This window comes from Salvelinus fontinalis, chromosome 20 (genome assembly GCF_029448725.1).
Source record: "Salvelinus fontinalis isolate EN_2023a chromosome 20, ASM2944872v1, whole genome shotgun sequence".
NCBI classification, from domain to species: domain Eukaryota; kingdom Metazoa; phylum Chordata; class Actinopteri; order Salmoniformes; family Salmonidae; genus Salvelinus; species Salvelinus fontinalis.
Window position 1 is genome coordinate 28,041,346 of NC_074684.1, and position 23,564 is coordinate 28,064,909.

General features: G+C 41.3%; 1 protein-coding gene across 1 annotated transcript; it reads right to left on the bottom strand.

Moving 5' to 3' along the window:
- Positions 1 to 2,212: 2,212 nt before the first annotated feature.
- LOC129817633 (grainyhead-like protein 1 homolog) lies at positions 2,213 to 21,873 on the bottom strand. The gene is made up of 15 exons (XM_055873067.1): positions 21,664 to 21,873; positions 20,562 to 20,748; positions 18,637 to 18,710; positions 18,125 to 18,491; positions 16,550 to 16,632; positions 15,131 to 15,287; positions 14,636 to 14,747; positions 14,440 to 14,534; positions 13,338 to 13,575; positions 12,189 to 12,313; positions 9,970 to 9,998; positions 9,677 to 9,762; positions 4,307 to 4,392; positions 3,865 to 3,929; positions 2,213 to 3,644 (listed from the first exon to the last, which is right to left on the bottom strand). The coding sequence occupies exons 1-15, from the start codon at positions 21,681 to 21,683 to the stop codon at positions 3,530 to 3,532; spliced, it is 1,839 nt and encodes a 612-aa protein (XP_055729042.1). The 5' UTR covers positions 21,684 to 21,873; the 3' UTR covers positions 2,213 to 3,529.
- Between the last annotated feature and the right edge of the window lie 1,691 nt (positions 21,874 to 23,564).

A 23,564-nucleotide genomic window follows, 5' to 3' on the forward strand; every position in this document is an offset into this window, starting at 1 on the left:
GTTTAAAGGCACAGTCAACTTAGTGTATGTAAACTTCTGACCCACTGGAATTGTGATACAGTGAATTATAAGTGAAATAATCTGTCTGTAAACAATAGTTGTAAAAAATGACCTGTGTCATGCACAAAGTAGATGTCCTAACCGACTTGCCATAACTATAGTTTGTTAACAAGAAATTTGTGGAGTGGTTAAAAACTAGTTTTAATGACTCCAACCTAAGTGTATGTAAACTTCCGACTTCAACTGTAGCTGTACAACATATTTCACAATGGTTGTGAATGTGATATAATTTAACGGATATTTTTGTGACACAATAGTTTTTAATCACAAAAATTATCACAAAACTATTTTACCGTCTCCAAAGCACTCTCCAAACGTTGTGCCAAAAATTGTACATCAGTTGTACAACGTGTGTGTACGTGCCTAAGTGTCTTTAGAAGCCAGACTGCATGATGTTCAGGACTAAAAGAGCTGTGAGAAAGATAGTTCTCAGGCAGATTTTATTTTACTTTCTCAATCTAGAGGGCTATAAAACACTCTCTGATGTGGTTCTGTTCCTTTTATAGTGTACTACTTTTGATCAGAGCCCTAATCACCAAATCTGCACAATCTCTGCTTCATGCCTCGTTGATGCAACTCGGTTCTCCTACAAAACACACAATGTCCAAATAAATGCTTAGTCTGAAGAATGACTTTTAACAAATTTAATAACCACTGTGGGTAAGCTTCTGCTGACAGGACTGACTCCAAATTGAAACATTAACACACTTTCTAACCCCAACCCTCATTTCCTGTTGCAAAGAAATATTCACATTCGGTCATCTCAAAACATGGTGTTGCCACCTAAAAATCTACATTCAGACACACACAAAATGGCACAAAATGTTCAAAATGTAAATATAAATACATAGCTATATTATTTCATTCATATCCCTTTTTTCATGATTTAAACTTACTAAAAATAAAATCATCACATAAAGAGTTAATAAATATAAAAAGTACTGACAGAAATAGCCAGTCACCGCATCATGTTTTACATATCTTTGAAATATACAGTATCAGTCAAAACTTTGGACACACCTACTCATTTAAGGGTTTTTCTTTATTTTTATTATTTTTCTACATTGTAGAATAATAGGGAAGACAGAAAAACTATGAAATAACACATATGGAATCATGTAGTAACCAAAAAAGTGTTAAACAAGTCAAAATATGTTTTATATTTTAGATTGTCCAAAGTAGCTTTTCCAACAGTCTTGAAGGAGTTCCCACGTATGCTGAGCACTTGTTCGCTGCTTTTCCTTCATTATGCGGTCCAACTCATCCCAAACCATTTCAGTTGGGTTGAGGTTGGGTGATTGCACAGGCCAGGTTATCTGATGCAGCATTCCATAACTCTCCTTCTTGGTCAAATTGGCCTTAAAGCCTGGAGGTGTGTTTTGGGTGATTGTCCTGTTGAAAAGCAAATGATAGTCCCACTAAGCGGGGTTGCGAATCGCTGCAGAATGCTGTGGTAGACATGCTGGTTAAGTGTGCCTTGAATTCTAAATAAATCACAGACAGTGTCACCAGCAAAGCACCCCCACACCATCACACCTCCTCCTCCTTCACCGTGGGAACCACACATGCGGAGATCATCCGTTCACCTACTCTGCGTCTCACAAAGACACGGCAGATGGAACCAAAAATCTCAAATTTGAACTCCTCAGACCAAAGGACAGATTTCCACCGGCCTAATGTCCATTGCTCGTGTTTCTTGGCCCATGCAAGTCTCTTCTTCGTATTGTTGTCCTGGTAGTGGTTTCTTTCTAGCAATTTGACCACGAAGGCCTGATTCACGCAGTCTTCTCTAAACAGTTGATGTTGAGATGTCTGTTACTTGAACTCTGTGAAACATTTGGGCTGCAATTTCTGAGGCTGGTAACTCTAATGAGCTTATCCTCTGCAGCAGAGGTAACTCTGTTTCTTCCTTTCCTGTGGCGGTCCTCATGAGAGCAAGTTTCATCATAGCGCTTAATAGTTTTTGCGACTGCACTTGAAGAAACTTCTTGACATTTTACTTCATGTCTTAAAGTAATGATGGACTGTCGTTTCTCTTTGCTTATTTGAACTGTTCTTGCCATAATATGGAGTTGGTCTTTTACCAAATAGGGCTATCTTCTGCAGTGTCAGTTCTAGACCATTTCAACTGGGGGGGGGGGGGGGGGGGGGGGGAAGCTGGGGCCAGTTGTACTGTTAGAGGGGCCAGTTACATTAGATGTTATTGTTGTCATCATTTTCTTCACTGCATTGCAGGCATTTGCAGGCAAAAGACCATGTTCATAATCATCATCGTTGCCACCGTCTAATAACGGATGTAAAAAAAGAACGATAGCAAAAATTTGTTATGTAAAAATAATTTCATACTCCACATTTAGAGGGGCCACAAGGGGGTCCAAAATTGTTGTCACAGGGGCACTGCCCCCACCCCCCCAGAACCACCACTGACCTTCTGTATACCAGTCCTACCTTGCCACAACACAACTGATTGGCTCAAACGCATTAAGAAGGAAAGAAATTCCACAAATTAACTTTTAACAAGGCACACCTGTTAAATGAAATGCATTCCAGGTGACTACCTCATGATGCTGGTTGAGAGAATGCCAAGAGTGTGCAAAGCTGTCATCAAGGCAAAGGGTGGCTACTTTGAAGAATCTCAAATATAAAATATATTTTTATTTGTTTAACACTTTTTGGTTACTACATGATTCCATATGTGTTATTTCATAGTTTTGATGTATTCACTACTATTCTACAATGTAGAAAATAGTAAAAATAAAGAAAAACCCTGGAATGAGTAGACGTGTCCAAACGTTTGACTGGTACTGTACTTCAAAATAATACATAATACGTTAACTGGCATTCTGAAGGCATCGCTGCCGTCTTGTCTGTATATATAGCAAAAAGTAGTTGATCAAAAACTACACATAAAAAAAACTTCTAAAAAGTAGGAAAATATCATTGGCCGTTACACAATATTGTTTCCAAATGGTCCTCATCATAGTTTCATCTTGTACCATAGCTACAGTGACTGCCAAAAAGCCCCAGTAGTAGTGTGTGACTTCCATCATCTGCTTGAGAAGCAATCAATCAGTCACATTTTATGTGAAAATACTTAAATGTATTTTTCTTGCCAGTGAGCAAGGTAGCAATTTTGTGCAACCAACCACACCAGAAATGGCCTCATAGACACTGGCGCAGCAGAAAGGCAGAACTCATGAAAATATCTTGTTTTCCTTGTAGAAGTCTGTTACAGTTGTGTAAACAGATGACTAATCCTACGGTTGTGTCCCTCCTCAGCTGCCGGGGTCAACATGTGTTCCACCTCTAAGGGTCTCCCCCTGGAGGTCCATGACAACAGACTCCACTCCCCCTGACCAGGGTTGTGTTCATATTCACTAGGTAGAAAAAGGACCAAATAAGAAACGCTCATTTTCATTTTCCGTTGCAAAAAGTTTTGTGCCCTGATGAATGCTTCCCTTGTCCGGGCTCAGATCTCAGTCAGTGTCAGCAGCATTTCCCCCCCCACCTCTTCCATGTTGATCTGGAAGGCATCCTCGTTGGAGTAATGCTTGATGATGTTATCGTCCATATGGACTAAGATTCTACAGAACAGGAGAGTTGATTTACTTATCTTCAGAGTGTTGTTAACTCTATAAACAAGTTACAGATTATTTACTTTGGCATACGTCCCAAATGGCACCCTTTTCCATAGTGCACTACTTTTGACCAGGGCCATAGGGCTCTGGTCAAAAGTAGTGCACTACATAGGAAATAGGGTGCCATTTGAGATGAACACTTTAATCCCAGTGACACCAGTCTTACCCTTTTTTGCACCTCTTGTAGACTTTCCCCATTCTTTCAAGCGGCAGCTCGTATTTATCGGTTACCTAGAGATGTGATGGGAAAAAATGGGAAACCCCCTATGTGAACTGGGTGCAAACAGGCCTTAGACAATACAATACATTCCATTGAATGTCACTGTGGATGCCTGTGTGCATTCTCTGACAAGTGACTACTTCCTGACGGACACAAACAGGAAACAAATCCCTCTTCCTGTGACACTGGGTCTGTGTCCCAAATTACACCCTATTCCCTATAGTGCACTACTTTTGACCAGTGCCGAGGGTGCATTTTACACACACAGCTATATCTGCTAAGCTATTATTGAACTTTGCCTGTTGAAATGTTATCCTAAGTTATGTACACACACTTAGGCATCAAAAAATACATTTTGAGCAAAATAGAACACAACAAATGTACTCACAGCCTCCAGTAGTCCGGCCAGAGTGGGCGTCTTCAGCATCAGAGCATCAAACACCTCCTCTGTCTCCTTACGGACATAAAGCAGCACTAAAGGAATGTAGTGCGAGGAAACAAACTATCAGATACCACACCAAAAGATACCACACCAACCCCCACAGTTTAGAGGAGAGGTAGTCAGATACCACACCAACCCCCACATTGTAGAGGAGAGGTAGTCAGATACCACACCAACCCCCACATATCAAGAAGCTGATTAAACAGCATGATCATTACATAGGTGCATCTTGTGCTGTGGACAATAAAAGTTCACTAAAATGTGCAGTTGTGTCACACAACACAATGCCACAGATGTCTCAAGTTTTGAGAGCACGTGCAACTGGCATACTGACTGACGGAATGTCCACCAGAGCTATTGCCAGAGAATTAAATGTTAATTTCTCTACCATAAGCCGCCTCCAACCTTGTTTTAGAGAATTTGGCGGAACGTCAAACCGGCCTCATAACCGCAGACCACGTGTATGGCGGCGTGTTCACGAGCAGTTTGCTGACGTCAACCTTGTGAACAGAGTGCCCCATAGTGGCAGCGGGGTTATGGTATGGGCAGACATAAGCTACAAACAGACAACACAATTGCATTTTATCAATGGAAATTTGAATGCACAGCGATATCGTGACCAACCCCCACAGTTTAGGGGAGAGTTAAGATGTCCGCATGCATATCAAGAAGCTGATTAAACGGCATGATCATTACATACAGTTGAAGTCGGAAGTTTACATACACTTAGGTTGAAGTCATTAAAACTCGTTTTTCAACAACTCCACAAATTTCTTGTTAACAATCTATAGTTTTGGCAAGTCGGTTAGGACATCTACTTTGTACATGACACTAGTCATTTTTCTAACAATTGTTTAGAGTGATCCCTCGCCACTTCGCGGTTCACTTATCGCGGATTCGCTATTTCGCGGATTTTCATAATGCATTTTTTTTTTTTTTTTGGTGCATTGTGCTCTGCATTCTGATTCGCTAAAAACTCACTCCCGCTTCTTGTATCAAAACATGCTACGAATTGTGCTATCATTTTGTCGTCTCGTGCAGTTATGTGTACGTACATAAAACAGCTTGGCAAATTTACATTAAGTTGGCCAAATTATCTTGTAATTTCGAACATCTCCTAAACCCATAATGTCGACGAAACGCTCTGAAGAGCAGTGAAACGGCCTACACGTGAGTCACTGTATTTGTATACATGTAATAGTTGCTAATTGTAAAAAAAAAAAAAAGTTTTCTATTTCGCGGATTTCACTTATCGCGGGTCATTTTCGGAACGTAACCCCCGCGATAAACGAGGGATACCTGTACAGACAGATTATTTCACTGTATCACAATTCCAGTGGGTCAGAAGTTTACATACACTAAGTTGACTGTGCCTTTAAACAGCTTGGAAAATTCCAGAAAATGATGTCATGGCTTTAGAAGCTTCTGTTAGGCTAAGTGACATCATTTGAGTCAATTGGAGGTGTACCTGTGGATGTATTTCAAGGCCTACCTTCAAACTCAGTGCCTCTTTGCTTGACATCATGGGAAAATCAAAAGAAATCAGCCAAGACCTCCACAAATCTGGTTCATCCTTGGGAGCAATTTCCAAACGCCTGAAGGTACCACGTTCATCTTAACAAACAATAGTACGCAAGTATAAACACCATGGGACCACGCAGCCGTCATACTGCTCAGGAAGAAGACGCGTTCTGTTTCATAGAGATGAACGTACTTTGGTGCGAAAAGTGCAAATCAATTCCAGAACAACAGCAAAGGACCTTGTGAAGATGCTGGAGGAAACAGGTACAAAAGTATCTATATCCACAGTAAAACGAGTCCTAAATCAACAAAACCTGAAAGGCCGCTCAGCAAGGAAGAAGCCACTGCTCCAAAACCGCCATAAAGAAGCCAGACTACGTTTTGCAACTGCACATGGCGACAAAGATCGTACTTTGTGGAGAAATGTCCTCTGGTCTGATGAAACAAAATTAGAACTGTTTGGCCATAATGACCATCGTTATGTTTGGAGGAAAAAGGGGGAGGCTTGCAAGCCAAAGGTCACCATCCCAACCGTGAAGCACGGGGGTGGCAGCATCATGTTGTGGGGGTGCTTTGCTGCAGGAGGGACTGGTGCACTTCACAAAATAGATGGCATCATGAGGTAGGAAAATGATGTGGATATATTGAAGCAACATCAAGACATCAGTCAGGAAGTTAACGCTTGGTCGCAAATGGGTCTTCCAAATGGACAATGACCCCAAGCATATTTCCAAAGTTGTGGCAAAATGGACAAAAGTCAAGGTATTGGAGTGGCCATCACAAAGCCCTGACCTCAATCCTTTAGACAATTTTTGGGCAGAACTGAAAAAGTTTGCGAGCAAGGAGGCCTACAAACCTGACTCAGTTACACCAGCTCTGTCAGGAGGAATGGGACAAAATTCAGCCAACTTATTGTGGGAAGCTTGTGGAAGGCTACCTGAAACATTTGACCCAAGTTAAAAAATTTAAAAGGCAATGCTACCAAATACTAATTGAGTGTATGTAAACTTCTTACCCACTGGGAATGTGATGAAAGAAATAAAAGCTGAAATAAATAATTCTCTCTACTATTATTCTGACATTTCACATTTTGAAAATAAAGTGGTGATCCTAACTGACCTAAAACAGGGATTTTTTACTTGGATTAAATGTAGGGAATTGTGAGAAACTGAGTTTAAATCGATTTGGCTAAGGTGTATGTAAACTTCCGATTTCAACTGTAGCTGCACCCTTTGCTGGGGACAATAAAAGGCCACTAAAATGTGCAGTTGTGTCACACAACACAATGCCACAAATGTCTCAAGTTAAGGGAGCGTGAAAATGGCAAGCTGAGTTTAGTAATGTCCACCAGAGCTGTTGCCAGATAATTTAATGATAATTTCTCTACCATAAGCTCTACCAATGTCGTTTTAGAGAATTTGGCAGTACATCCATCCGGCCTCACAACCGCAGACAACGTGTAACCACTCCAGCCCAGGACCTCCACATCTGGCTTCTTCACCTGCGGGATTGTCTGAGACCAGCCACCCGGACAGATGATGAAACTGTAGGTTTGCACAACCTTAGAATTTCTGCACAAACTGTCAGAAACCGTCTCAGGGAAGCTCATCTGCATACTTGTCGTCATCATCACGGTGTTGACCTGACTGCAGTTGGGTGTCGTAACCGACTTCAGTGGGCAAATGTTTACCTCCGATGGCCACTGGCATGCTGGAGAAGTGTGGATGGAAGACCTGTGGGCGTCGTGTGGGCGAGCGGTTTGCTGATGTCAACGTTGTGAACAGTGCCCCATGGTGGCAGTGGGGTTATGGTATGGGCAGGCATAAGCTACAGACAACAAACACAATATAATTTTTTCGATGGCAATTTGAATGCACAAAGATCCTGAGGTCCATTGTCATGCCATTCATCCGCCGCCATCACCTCATGTTTCAGCATGATAATCCATAACCCCATATCACAAGGATCTGTAAGCAATTCCTGGAAGCTGAAAATGTCCCAGTTCTTCCATGGCCTGCATACTCACCAAACATGTCACCCATTGAGCATGTTTGGGATGCTCTGGATCACGTGTACGACAGCGTGTTCCAGCTCCCGCCAATATCCAGCAACTTCGCACAGTCATTGAAGAGGACTGGGACAACATTCCACAGGCTCAAATAAACAGCCTGATCAACTATATGCAAAGGAGATGTCGCGCTGCATGATGCAAATGGTGGTCACACCAGATACTGGCTGGTTTTCTGATCCACACACCTACTTTTTTGTTGTTGAGGTATCTGTATTCCCAGTCGTGTGAAACCCCTATATTAGGGCTTAATGACTGATGTAGTTATATGAACTGTAAATCAGTGAAATCTTAGAAATTGTTGCATGTTGCATTTTAGATTTTTGTTCATTGTAGTTAATGTAAAATTGGGCGATTAAGATCTCCTCGGCAAAAACGTAAAAATGTACGACAGTTTTCTTGATTTATCTTAGATTAATTCAGACTATTTTGAGGAAGTGTATACTGAATACGGAGTCTCAAAATTGTTCAAGCGAAAGTCTTTAGAGGGTATATGTGAGGACAATCGTTCGGTTTGCCTAACCGAGTTCGACTAGGTGCCTACCAAAGCCTTTAGTCAGATACTACCACACCAACCCGGTCAGATACTACCACACCAACCCGGTCAGATACTACCACACCAACCCGGTCAGATACTACCACACCAACCCGGTCAGATACTACCACATCAACCCGGTCAGATACTACCACATCAACCCGGTCTGATACTACCACACCAACCCAGTCATATACTACCACATCAACCCGGTCAGATACTACCACACCAACCCAGTCATATACTACCACACCAACCCCCACAGTGTGAGGGAGAGGTGCCATAGACGGTGGTACCTGAGAAACAAAAAGAGGGAGGAATCCACACAAAGGTGTTTTTTTAGACATGGGGTGTGAGACCGTTTCACACATTGACCTACTGTGTGAGTTTCTCTCTCAGTCAAGTCACTGAGTTATGATGTACTACAATATTGCCCTAATATCCTGCTAGGTGACATTTCCATGGTTTTAGTGTGTATTCACGCTGAAACAACTGCCACCCTCATCCGATATCATAAACATAGTAAATCTCAGTTAAGATGGACTGTGTCTGAAATAGTGCCCTATTCCCTATACAGTACACTACTTTTGACCAGAATTCAGGACAGGAGGCCATTTTGGACACACCCCTGGACCCCTGTTAAAGGGCAATTCCACCACTTTACAACCTCATAAACTGAGAAAAGGCTGGGCCAGTGATTGACTGTAGTTGCTCTTTACTCTTTTCACGCTGGCGTCTTGGGAATTGGCAGTGAGCCTGGTCAGAAATAGACTAGTCTGAGACAGACCACGCAAAACGGCAAACAACCCCTAATCATTCTGAGAACAGCCACCACAAACACGTGAGTAGGAAAACCAATCCCGTTTGGACTACATGTCATGATCATATTCCACTTGGAAAACAAACCGTGTGTGTTGTGCTTTCTGCATCTAAGGGGGAGGGCAGGGCTTCAGAAGCCATGTGGCCTGTGTTTACATGCATTCAGTCAGCTGAACTGCGTGGGAGCAGCCTGAGCAACAGCAGCCAGAGCAACAACCACAACTACAGTGCAGCCAGCCAGAGAGCATTTCTCTCTCTCTCTTGCTCTATAATTCTCTTTATCTCTGTATTATGCCTTCTCTTTACTGTCTCTAAACTGTATTTATTTCCCTTGAATACACACTGTCGGCAAACGTATCTCAATATAATGTACCTTTCTCTGGTCCGTCCCGCCTTGCTTTCTTGTGAGGAGCCAACTCAAAGTCCTCATCATAGTGGAGTAGTCTCTTCTGCCCCAAGCTGCAACCAGACAAACAACACATATGACTATTTACATTTTAGTCATTAAGATTACTAGTTATTATAATGAGTATAGAAGACTATGAAAAATGCACATTGAGTGAATTAATCACTTATTATGGGTATCAAATTGTTTACATTTATAGGCACTTATAGCACCTTTCACTAAATATTACAGTAAGTATATAATATAAAAAATGTACTCACCTATCCTCACCGTCATCTGATAGGCTTGCCTGATAAAGGATGAAGAGAAAAATGAAATCACTTGAGTGGGCTATTTGTTCAGTTGCTATTGTCCCAAGCAAACTACAGTACACTGAAACTAGTGGTGATGTTTCTTTGTGTTCATGTCTCAACGTTTGTCTGAAATGTTTTAAAAAAATATGACATTCTCTTATGAATTTAAAATGTACCTCACACACATTTAAAATCAAATACAATTTTATTTGTCAAATGCTTCGTAAACAACTAACAGATTAATAGGGAAATGCTTACTTATTGGTCCTTTTCCAACAATGCAGAGTTCAAGAAAAAAACAACAACTGAATAACAGGGCGAAAAAAGAACATACTATTTCAACTAAGTACTGTATGAAAATGAATCAGCAGTATTATGATGGGTTCCCATGCATGCAACCCAGTGGCAGTCAGGGCCGTTTCAGATGAGGGAGGACCATTTTGTTTTCATGAGCATGGCCTTATATCTATTACAGCATATTGGATGATTGTCGTTCATATTCCATTCGCCGAGTTTAATTTAACATCAATAGGTTTAGGCTACTACATGATACTCAAATTTTCCTTATACCCATCATGAGGATGCAACAACCTAGCCTATGAATGAAAGTTTACAACGTAGGTGCACAGGTCAAGAGAAAAATTTGAGGTGACAGACAGTGAAACATGGACAGACAGTGACACATTCAATACTGTCTTGCACACTCTTGCCTGCATCTAGCTGATCTAAGGTGTAATCATTAGTCCAACAGTTGCAAACGAGAGTTTCAATTAGACAAATTCAGGTATGTTTATCCCCGTTTTGTTCCGTTTGCCTCTATTTAAAAAAATGTTTTTCAACAGAATCGGCGGAATGAATACACCCCTGATCACATTTAAGTTCAGTTTCAGTTTCACAGCAGCCACGTTGTATTCCTTCTCACATCTATGTGCTCTCCTCCTTTCACCTCTTCCCTTCGCTTGTGGACTTCAATGCACAACACATCAGCTGTATGTGACCAGGTGAAAAAACATTTCCAAGCCAAACTGCTACACACAGCCTACATCGTTGTCACCATATTAGCTAAATTAACGTCATAGTCAGCATAGCTAATAGAACTAACACGTTAGTAAACCCGCTACAATCATGCAGTAACGTTACATTGTACAGTCATTAAGGAGTTACACCAATGGACCCGATGGCAATAAATTAGTAAAACCAAAAGCTTACCTTGACTTGGAAGAGTTCCAGTGATGTGTTGGATAGACATAGCTAGCTAGCTAACAAAGCATCCCTTTGTTTGAGCCTATTGTTTGAGTAGGCTAAACTAGCTAGCTGCATTTGCTAGCTAAGTAAGTGAAACATCTCTCTATTTCTCTTGCTTCTCCTTAATTTAGGAAGAAATGAATTTGTTCAAAACTATTCAACAATTTTTTTTCTCTCTTTGAGTCAACTACTCACCACATGTTATGCACTGCTAGTTAGCTGTAGGTTATGATTTCAGTACTAGATTAATTCTCTGATCCTTTGAATGTGTGGACAACATGTCAGTTCATGCTGCAAGAGCTGATAGGTTGGAGGACATCCTCTGGAAGTTGTCATAATTACTGTGTAAGTCTATGGAAGGGGGTGAGAACCATGAGTCTCCTAGGTTTTGTATTGAAGTCAATGTACCCAGAGGAGGACGGAAGCTAGCTGTCCTTTGGCTACACCATGGTGCTACCCAACAGAGTGCTGTTGAGGCTACTGTAGAACTTCATTCGAAAACAGTGTGTTTTAATCAATTATTTGGTGACGTGAATATATTTAGTATAGTTTTAGCTAGGATAACTTTTTAAATTATTTACTATTTTTATGAAATTCACTGAGGATGGTCCTCCCCTTCCTCCTCTGAGGAGCCTCCACTGATGCAACCAGGTGTCTATTTGTTATATCCTGGAAAATGTAGTTTAGTCCTTGCAATGGCCAAAAACAAATGGTACCTAGAGACTGTCAGTTTGGCAATATGCTGCAATGAAACATGGTTGCAATCCAGTTTCTTTCCCAAAGTTCCCAAGTTTTTCCAGAAATCCCAGTCGGAGGATTCCCTCCCTGCTTATTCCCTCTTGATTCCAGGAACCGTCCAACTGGTATTTCTAAAAAACCTGGGAACTTTGGAAAAGTTACTAGAGTTCTGCAACTCTAAACATAGGTATCACTGGACTTACATGGTGGTGCTGGGTGCTGGGGAAGTGGACCTCTGGGATGAAGAGAACTGGCTGGGAGTCCATGTCACTCATGGCTTTGAACGATGCTATGGCCACATGATTCAGCTGCAGAGGGTCTTCCACATCTGTGGCATGACAGCAGGGGGAGGTAGAGGGTCGTCACTAGCTTCTATAGCCAAGTCATAGACCCCGCCTATTTCTCAAATGTATCTTCTTAAAATTCAATTTTAAAGCTAACCCTAACCACACTGCCAACCTTATGCCTAACCTTAAATTAAGCTAATTTCTGTAGCCAATTTTGACTTTGTGGCTGCGGAATCTGACTTTGTGGCCGTGGTGGCATTATCAAGTGCTTGTCAAATAGTGAATGAGTGACTGACGTAGCAGGACTCAAATCATCATTAGAGTCATTAGGAGTCACATCATGCAGGGTTACAATGTACTAAAAGCATATAGGAGTACCTATTTATTTGTTAACGCTCAACACAGAATAGCCGCATGTGCACACTCCCTCAAATCGTTTGGAGAAAATATCCTTTCTATTTTATTTAGGTTTGTTCAATTGTATTCTTCATACTATAAAATAATACCACAGAATTCTAAGCAAATCTTGTTTGCTAAATTAACTAGTGTAGCCTACAGCCATTTGGCATAGCCAGATCAGGACCTAAAATAAGGAAAACTCAGAGTATGTTATTCTGTTCTTCTGAAATAGACAACATTTTATTCATATCATGCTTCTTTAGACCTGTCTAAAATAAATACTGGATATATATTGCGAAGGTGTCGGCTCTATTACATGGATTTATTAGACTTTTTAAAATGTTGATGTTCCAAAGGTCTGCATCAGTTGTTGGCTTTGTGTGGAAGCAAGGATATGCTAAATGTGTTTATGTTAATTAACGGTCAATTACTGTGAGACCGACAGTTATTTGCTTGACAATCACCAGCTGACGAAATGTAGTTCCTCTCAAGTTTATTTTTTTCTACCTATGGAGTTTTGCCTTGATACTGTTGCCCTGGCTTCATTTTTAGGGGTTAGTTGTGGAGAGGCTTTTGTGAAGCACACTGGCACGCTGATATTTTTTGGGGGCGGTGATTGATGAACTGATTGATTAATCGATTGGTTGTTTAAGGTGATGTACTCACAGGCTGCGGTTGTCTCCTGTCTCTTTCCCTTCCTGCAAGGCTGCTTCCTTTCCTCATCTCGGATCTTCCTCTCGGCACCTTTGTCACAGAACACCTTAATCATGCAGTAGGCTCTGTGTACTAGCTTGTGACCATGGCTCCCAAAGCTGTAGGTGTCAATCTGGAGGTTGAGAGGAAGGCCCCTCACTCCCTTCTGAGGGGAGAAGTCTGTACTTAGACAGTTAACAGACACAAACACCTGAGGGGGCAGCGATAAAGGCACATGAGAATTTAAATTAAAAAAACTTTAATGTCCATCCAATTTACGTTAGACAGAAAATGTTCTATGGCATGAGGCTCATATGCAACACATGAAAAACATTGCATAAAAGCACCAATAATGGCATAAAAATACACAACAAATAGAGTCATAATAACAAATACAAATAGAGTCATGAATTAATTAAATAAACATTTGAATAAACAGTTCTGATGCACACTTCTGGGTTCAAGACAACTCCGGAAATCTCCAAACTCTGACTTCAGTGCGTTCAAGTCAAATGAACTCGGGGGTCATCCAAATCAGAATCCAAATTGGAATTACAAGTTGGAAACTCGGACATCATGCTAGAGCTCCGACTTGAAGATCACTGACATCACCGATTTTCACCAGACTGAGGTCGTTTTTTTTCTAGTTCCCAGTTGTCTTGAATGCACTATATTTCCATATGACATTTCTTTCATGCAGGTAGAAAAAAAATCAAGGTACAAAATTGGTCTCTACATACAGTGTGGGCCTGGGTAGTTTCAGACAAAGTATTGTGTATGATTGATTTAGTTGTGTATGTTTCCCCCAGCTGGTGACTGTTTGTAACTACATTTGTTTTGTCTTACAAAACATTGTCAGAAATTTGTCTCAAATCTGGTATGGTAAAGTTGCCCCTAGACGCTGATCTTGGGTTAGTTCAGCATTTTCCCCACTATTGGTTAAGGTTAAGATGGGGGAGGGGAGAGGAAGCTGATCCTAGATCTGTACCCAGGGGAAACTTCCCTCCCAGAGCCCAAAATCTTCACTCAAAGATTTCTGCTGCCACTATAAAGACATGATATTGGCATTTCTTACCCGTGGCTCGTCCTTCGTGTCCCATGTGAAAGAGATGGCATTGTAGGCGATCTCCTCAATATTGGCGATCGTATTGAATCGCTCTTTATAGTCAGCTGGGATGAACAAACAGGGAAGACAACAGTACTGTTTACACACTAACAAGTCATGTTTACATACTGATTTTGAGGACATGCGTGTGTGTGTGACCCCTCACCAATATCAATGCAACGCTGCTTGGCTGTGTGCTGTCTGCTGTGCCAGTACTTCCAGTATTTGAGCTGGTCCTCTGTGAGCTTCTCCTCTCCAAACACAAGCATCACCACACTCTGAAATATACAGTCAGTTCTACATTACAAACACACACCACCAACACCTAAAACACAAACACACCACCAACACCTAAAACACAAACAACATTTACAGCGAAATACTTATACTCTATTCCCAAAACTGTACCCAGAGGACAAGAAAGAGGGGTCGACCCAGAAACACTTGGTAGTCCAGTCAGAGACGACTGAGAGCTCAACTGGTGAAACCTGGACAAACTTGACCCGAACCGAGTGAGGACATTCGTCAATGGCCTTAAGTCAAGTAAGGCCTTCCCAAAACACATGTGGCAAACCTAGAGACACAGTAGATAGAATAGGGGACACAGAGAGACTAGAAGATAAGAAAACAAATAAAAGAGATAGATTAGAGCAGCTCATACCCGGACTTCTCCACTGAGATGAGATTGGAGCGGGGTGCCCCCTAGTGCTCTCAAGGTGATGGGGTAGAACTGGGCCTTGTTCAGGTAGCTCATCTGGCCACTGCTGCTCTTGGTCCAGAGGGACTGGGGAGCCTCCAGCATGTACTCAAAGTGTTGACTGAGAGAGAGAGAGAGAGAGAGAGAGAGAGAGAGAATATTCGTTGGGACAGTAACGAAAGGTCGCTGGTTCGAATCCCCAAGCCGGCAAGGTGGAAAAATCTGCCATTCTGCCCTTGATGTCGATTAAGGCAGCCCCCCCTGATTCAGAAGGGCTGGGTTAGATGCAGAAGACACATTTTGGTTTAATGCATTCAGTTGCGCAACTGACTAAGTATCCCCTTTACCCTATATCCTAATATCTCAGCTGGTGACTATGGAAGCATTTTTGAAAGTGATAGGCAGAATGAAAACTTATGCAGAAATCGCACTACCATTTTCTGGTTGCTATAATTTAAATAGTTCGCCTAATTTCAGTTTTGTACACCAGCTTCAAACAGCTGAAAATACAATATTTGTTTTTTTTTAAAAGATGGAGTGCTACCATCCTGTAGGTTTTCGCTCCAACCCTAATCTAGCACAACTGATTCTAATAATTAGCTGGTTGATAAACTGAATCAGGTTAGTTACAACTGGGATTGGATAGAAAACCAACAGGAGGGTAGTTCTCCAGTAACAGGGTTGGAGAGCCCTGGTGTAGAGAATCATTGTACCATCTAAACCGCTGTGAAATGTATTTTCAAAACCCCAAAATATTGTATTTTCAGCTGTTTGAAGCTGGTGCAGAAAACCGAACACAAAATATGCAAAAACGAAACTTACGGGGAAGCATAGAAATAGCACATATAGAACAGATCTACCGCTTCTTAGACTTGCTTTCAATTAGTGACAGGTCTATCAATCACATGTCTATGTGAATTTGGTCGCGTCACCCAAAAAGTGACATATTGCAGCTTTGTATTAAGGTAAGACTTAAGATAAGGTTTGATTAGAGATAATTTCAGTGAGGTTAAGGTATTTTCTGCTGGTTCAATATACCCTGACTCCAGTAACAGGGTTGGAGAGCCCTGGTGTAGAGAATCATTGTACCATCTAAACCGCTGTGAAATGTCTTTTCAAAACCCCAAAATATTGTATTTTCCGCTTCTTAGACTTGCTTTCAATTAGTGACAGGTCTATAAATCACATGTCTATGTGAATTTGGTCGGGTCACCCAAAAAGTGACATATTGCAGCTTTGTATTAAGGTAAGACTTAAGATAAGGTTTGATTAGAGATAATTTCAGTGAGGTTAAGGTATTTTCTGCTGGTTCAATATACCCTGGCTGTTTAAAAAAAACACACTGAGTGACTGTCCCTACCCCATTTTGACTGAGAACGTTACCTTGCTGTGGAGCTGTAGTAAGGGTATCCACCGGGAGGGATGGAGGTCATACGTAGCTGGACTTCCTCAGAGGGAGGGAAGACCTGTGGGTCACAACAACACAATCCAGAGGAACATCAGTACCATGAAAATACTGAGCATCCCAAATGGCACCCTATTCCTTTTATAGTGCACTAATCCCCCCTATAGGGCTCTGGTCAAAAGTAGTGCACATTAAAGGGAATAGGGTGCCATTTGGGACGCACCCATACTAATTTGTGTAAGTCACCATTACATATTACCAGTTGTGGAAAAAGTACACAATTGTCATACTTGAGTAAAAGTTAAGATACCTTAATAGAAAATTACTCATGTAAAAGTCACCCAGTAAAATACTACTTGAGTAAAGGTCTAAAAGTATTTGGTTTTAAATATATTTCAGTATCAAAATTATATATAATTGTTGAAATATACTTAAGTATCAAAAGTAAAAGTATAAATCACTTCAAATTCCTTATATTAAGCAAAACAGCCTGCCACATTTTCTAGTTTTTTAAATTTACAGATAACCAGGGGCACACTACAACACTCAGACATCATTTACAAACAAAGCATGTGTTCATTGAGTCCGCCAGATTAGAGGCAGTAGGGATGACCAGGGATGTTCTCTTGATAAGTATGTGAATTAGACTATTTCCCTGTACTGCTAAGCATTCAAAATGTAACGAGTACGTTTGGGTGTGAGGGAAAATATATGGAGTAAAAAGTACATTACTTTCTTTAGGAATGTAGTGAAGTAAAATTAAAAGTAGTAAATATATGAATAGTAAAGTACAGATACCCCAAAAAAACAACTTAAGTAGTACTTCAAAGTATTTTTTACACCACTGCATATTACACTACAACCCGTAGATCAATGAAAATATGGATGATGCCTCATTGCCAGCAGCATACCACCCTGCATACCACTGCAGGCTTGCTTCTGAAGCTAAGCAGGGTTGGTCCTGGTCAGTCCCTGGATGGGAGACAAGATGCTGCTGGAAGTGGTGTTGGAGGGCCAGTAGGAGGCACTCTTTCCTCTGGTCTAAAAAATATCCCAATGCCCCAGGCCAGTGATTGGGGACACTGCTCTGTGTAGGGTGCCGTCTTTCGGATGGGACGTTAAACGGGTGTCCTGACTCTCTGAGGTCATTAAAGATCCCATGGCACTTACCGTAAGAGTAGGGGTGTTAACCCCGGTGTCCTGGCTAAATTCCCAATCTGGCCCTCAAACCATCATGGTCACCTAATAATCCCCAGCTTCCAATTGGCTCATTCATCCCCCTCCTCTCCCCTGTAACTATTCACCAGGTCGTTGCTGCAAATGAGAACGTGTTCTCAGTCAACTTACCTGGTAAAATAACGGTTAAAAAAATAAAAAAATAATAATAATTGGCTCCATATAGCTAAGTGAATAGGCTGTCTCACAGGCCTGTTACTTTTACTTTCAATGAAGCCTGGGTGTAAGTAGCACAGCTCCATGAGGGGTTTGTGCTGCTCAGTGTAAAATTGTGCCCTCGTTCTATCTGGTTCTGTAGTAAAAGTATGAGAACCTACCTCATTGGAGCTGTCCTTGTAAGACTTTGTGTAGGTGGAGTCAGGGGTGAGGCTTTGGGCTCTGGAGCTGTACTGGCTGAGGTTGAGGTGGCGACTGAAGGCCATGCCATCTGACTGGGAACTGTGGGGACCAGAGGGGGTGCAACCGGGGAAGGAGTGCAGGGCCTGGGTCCCCTCTGGGCTGAGGGAGTAGGGGGGAGGGCTGGAGGTGGTGGAGATGCAGACTATGGAGTTTGAGGCTGGGTAGAGAGCCTGGGTTTTGTCCCCCCGGCTGGGTTGGCTGCTGCCCGGGGCCGCGCTGTTGCGATGGACAGTCCTCAGAGTTGTCATGGCCAGGGGGGAATCTTGGAGTGGCACCACAAAGTTCCTGAAAAGGAGATGATCAGAGTAAAGGTCATCTCAGAACACAGCTTTCTTTACTTCAACACACTTTTTCTCAATTTACAGTAAATAAAAAGTAAACTATGCCAAGTCATAACTGAATAAAAACAATAACTCAGGAGATTCATTACATTTTGTTTGGATCAGCATCGCCCACAATAACTTCTGTTTTGGGATGTCCAGTCGTTCTCTTGTCTTGTGGCACCTAGAAAAGTAGTATAATACATTATCACACCTATATACAACTATGGCGGTACTTAAAATACCTTTATAGTATAGTAGCTATGTAGTAGTAGTATAGTAGCTATGTAGTAGTAGTATAGTAGTAGCTATGTAGTAGTAGTAAATATGTAGTAGTAGTAGTAGGTATGTAGTAGTAGTAGTATAGTAGTAGCTATGTAGTAGTATAGTATGTACAGTTGAAGTTGGAAGTTTACATACACCTTACCCAAATACATTTAAACTCAGTTTTTCACAATTCCTGACATTTAATCCGAGTAAAAATTCCCTGTTTTAGGTCAGTTAGGATCACCACTTTATTTTAAGAATTTGAAATGTCAGAATAATAGTAGAGAATTATTTATTTCAGCTTTTATTTCTTTCATCACATTCCCAGTGGGTCAGAAGTTTACATACACTCCATTAGTATTTGGTAGCATTGCCTTTACATGGTTTAACTTGGGTCAAACGTTTCGGGTAGCCTTCCACAAGCTTCCCACAATAAGTTGGGTGAATTTTGTCCCATTCCTTCTGACAGAGCTGGTGTAACTGAGTCCTTGCTCACACACACTTTCAGTTCTGCCAACAAATTGTCTATATGATTGAGGTCAGGGTTTTGTGATGGCCACTCCAATACCTTGACTTTGTTGTCCTTAAGCCATTTTGCCACAACTTTGGAAGTATGCTTGGGGTCATTGTCCATTTGGAAGACCCATTTGCGACCAAGCTTTAACTTCCTGACTGATGTCTTGAGATGTTGCTTCAATATATCCACATAATTTTCCTTCCACATAATGCCATGTATTTTGTGAAGTGCACCAGTCCCTCCTGCAGCAAAGCACCCCCACAACATGATGCTGCAACCCCCGTGCTACACGGTTGAGATGGTGACCTTTGGCTTGCAAGCCTCCCCCTTTTTCCTCCAAACATAACGATGGTCATTATGGCCAAACAGTCCTATTTTTGTTTCATCAGACCAGAGGACATTTCTCCAAAAAGTACAATCTTTGTCCCCATGTGCAGTTGCAAACCGTAGTCTGGATTTTTTATGGCGGTTTTGGAGCAGTGGCTTCTTCCTTGCTGAGCGGCCTTGTAGGTTATGTCGATATAGGACTCCTTTTACTGTGGATATAGATACTTTTGTACCCATTTCTTCCAGCATCTTCACAAGGTCCTTTGCTGTTGTTCTGGAATTGGTTTGCACTTTTCGCACCAAAGTACGTTCATCTCTATGAAACAGAACGCATCTCCTTCCTGAGGGGTATGACGGCTGCGTGGTCCCATGGTGTTTATACTTGCGTACTATTGTTTGTACAGATGAATGTAGTACCTTCAGGCGTTTGGAAATTGCTCCCATGGATGAATCAGACTTGTGGAGATCTACATTTTTTTTCTGAGATCTTGGCTGATTGCTTTTGATTTTCCCATGATGTCAAGCAAAGAGGCACTGAGTTTGAAGGTAGGCCTTGAAATACATCCACAGGTACACCTCCAATTGACTCAAATGATGTCAATTAGTCTATCAGAAGCTTCTAAAGCCATGACATCATTTCTGGAATTTTCTAGGCTGTTTAAAGACACAGTCAACTTAGTGTATGTAAACTTCTGACCCACTGGAATTGTGATACAGTGAATTATAAGGGAAATAATCTGTCTGTAAACAATTGTTAGAAAAATTACTTGTGTCATGCACAAAGTAGATGTCCTAACCAACTTGCCAAAACTATAGTTTGTTAACAAGAAATTGAAATTGAAAAACGAGTTTTAATGACTCCAACCTAAGTGTATGTAAACTTCCGACTTCAACTGTATGTAGTAATAAGTATATATGAGGTACCTTATAGTAGTTGTAGAGGAGAGCATTGGCACTGTCCTCATCTCCGTTGATGTGCATCATGGCCTTGGAGGCGGCGGTCAGGGGGTTCCCTAGGAAGACCCTCCAGTCTTCGTCATCCTCCGTGAGTGCCTGCCGCCGACCACCGCTGTATGACGCCTCATTCTGGAACACCAGAACACCTCTCTTTCTGCACAGTGAAACAGTCCGACATTAAGTTCAGATTCAGAACTCCCCTCTTTCTGCACAGTGGGGCATCCAACATTAAGTTCGAACCCTGCTAATTGTAATAATGTAAACTGGTAGCTAAGGAGATAAGTGAACAAATATTGACTCCCAGTCTATTCAAACGAAATATATGTGTAAGTGGTGTGGGTTATAGTAGTTGTTGTGAGTAAAACATGTTTGACAGATCTTGAAGATCATTCTATCTATACCAGAGGGTATAACACGGAGGACCACTCTGCATCGCTGTTATTATGCCCAATGATAGTCCTAACCTCTTCCATGTACACAGATAGAGGAAGTCCCATAGAGTGAACAGGAGGAAATGTAAGCGTTAATGCCAACCGCAGCATGAAAAATGCCGACCGCGCCGCAATGATCTCTGTCCGGACCCGCATGTCCCACGGGCATCCCGTGGGAATGCAGCCATCTAACGTCAGGCCATCTAAGTAGCCAGATCGCTGATCCCGCTCTACCAGCAAGACCGGTCTTCATCGCGCTGACTGTGTCATTACAAATTACTTCCATTGTTTTGTTTATATACAAGACGACATTACTTTTGTACAAAAATTGCACACTTTCATTGTGTGCCAGCGTGTCTGTGTGTGTAGCACACATAGTCTGCCTGAGAAGTTCAATGCACAATCATATAGTGACAGTAATTAATTGAATAGGTTTCCTTAGACAGTTTGTCAACTAAAACTACCATTCTTAAAACTAAGCGACATGGGAAGTCAAGGAAGCTCAGCAATCCCCTAATAACTGTGATAATGAAATATACAATTTGTCATCTAAAAGCTGCTGCGCGTTATTGCGGACCTGGTTATGTCTACAAGTGTGCATATAGCCTACACCAAAGACAACTGGACCGTGTACTTACTTTGCAAGCTCCTGTGTCATTTCCCGCTGTCGGACTGGACTTTCAAGTTGTAACGGTAAATTCCGATCCGTCCAATATAAAAAAAAAACACGAGATGCTGGTAGGTAAACTTATGTCAACCTTGTCCTTCAGAACTAGTTTAGTCGGCTTTTCTCGATCTATGAGCTGGAGCCGGAGTTTTGACTGCTATAGGCCACGAGATTGGCTTGCTGTGACACATAATGGGCGGGGTTACATTATAATGGGCCTTGGGAAAATAGTGCCTTCAGAAAGGATTCATATTTATTCTACATTTAGTTGTTACAGCCTAAATTCAAAATGGATGAAATATATATTTTTTAATCTCACTTGTCTTCACACAATACTCCATAATGACAACGTGAAAACATGTTTTAGAAAATATTTGCAAATTAATCGAAAATGAAATGTCGAAATATCTTATTTACATAACTATTCCAAACCTTTGCTATGTCACTCCACATTGAGCTCAGGTGCACCCAATTTCCTTTGATCATCCTTGAGATGTCACTACAAAAATGATTAGAGTCCACCTGTGGCCAATTCAATAGTTTTGGACATGATTTAGAAAGAAACACCTGTCAATATAAGGTCCTACAGTAAAAAGTGTATGTCAGAGCTGAAACTACTGTATACCATGAAGTCCAAGGAACTGTCTGTAGATTTCCGTAATGGAATTGTGATTAGACATATTTGGGGAAGGGTATAAAACTATTTCTAGAGTGTGGAAAGTTTCCAAGAGCAGTGGTCTCCATCATTGGGAAATTGAACAAATATATGGAGCTACCCAGACTCTGCCTAGAGCTGGTCGTCCGACTAAACTGAGCAACCAGATAAGAAGCACCTTGGTCAGGGAGGTGACCAAAAACCCAATGACCACTTGGACAAAACTACAGAGTTCCTTGGCTGAGATAGAAGAACATGCCAGAAGGACAACAGTCTCTGCAGCACTTCCACAATCTGGGCTTTATGGGAGAATGGCCATTTGGAACCCACTCCTTTGAAAAATGTACATGACAGCACGTATGGAGTTTGCAAAAAGGCACATGAAAGACTCGGAGCATAAGGCAAAATATTCTGTGTCTGATGAGACAAAACTGTAACTCTTGGCCTGAATTCAAAGCTCTATGTCTGGAGAAAACCAGGCACAGCTCATCACCCGTCTAACACCATCCCTACCAAATTCTACATGAAACTTCAACACAGGAACGATACCAAAAATAATTTGCAGAAACTCGTTACTAAAGACGAAGTCACCTATGACTCTCCAAATTATATTTTAAAAAGCAAGCTAAATACTTTAAGCAGATGTTCTATTTTCAGTCTCCTCCTCACTCTATGAATGATGATTACTGTAAGGAATTCTTTCCAAATAATACAAAATTGAAAATTAACAAATTCACAAAAATATCAATGCGAAGGCCAATGAAAGGAATAACTTTGAGGCTGTTAAATCATTTCAATCAAGCCTTTTTTTATGTATTCAAAGCTCCATTAGTAGCTTGTTTTAACTACTCAGATAAAAAATGGTCTGTCAGGTACGCAGCAGGAAGGTCTGTTTTCACTATAACTAAAACAATACCCAGATGACAAATATAAAGATCCAGTCCATCTAAATAACTGAACTCAATGTTGTGAATGCAAAAATACGGCCAAAATGCATCGTACACAGAATTAAAAAGGTTTTACCAGGTATTGTTCATCCTGATCAGACAGGTTTTATTGAGTGTATGAACAATACTCCATCACCTATTCTGCCTTCCTCGTGATGATTTAGTTGATCAATTTAATAGCAAATTAAGGGCAACCATTGATGCCATAGCTCCAGTAAAGTTGAAAAGGGCCACATCCAAACGGAGTGAGGAAACTAGTAAATTCAAGAA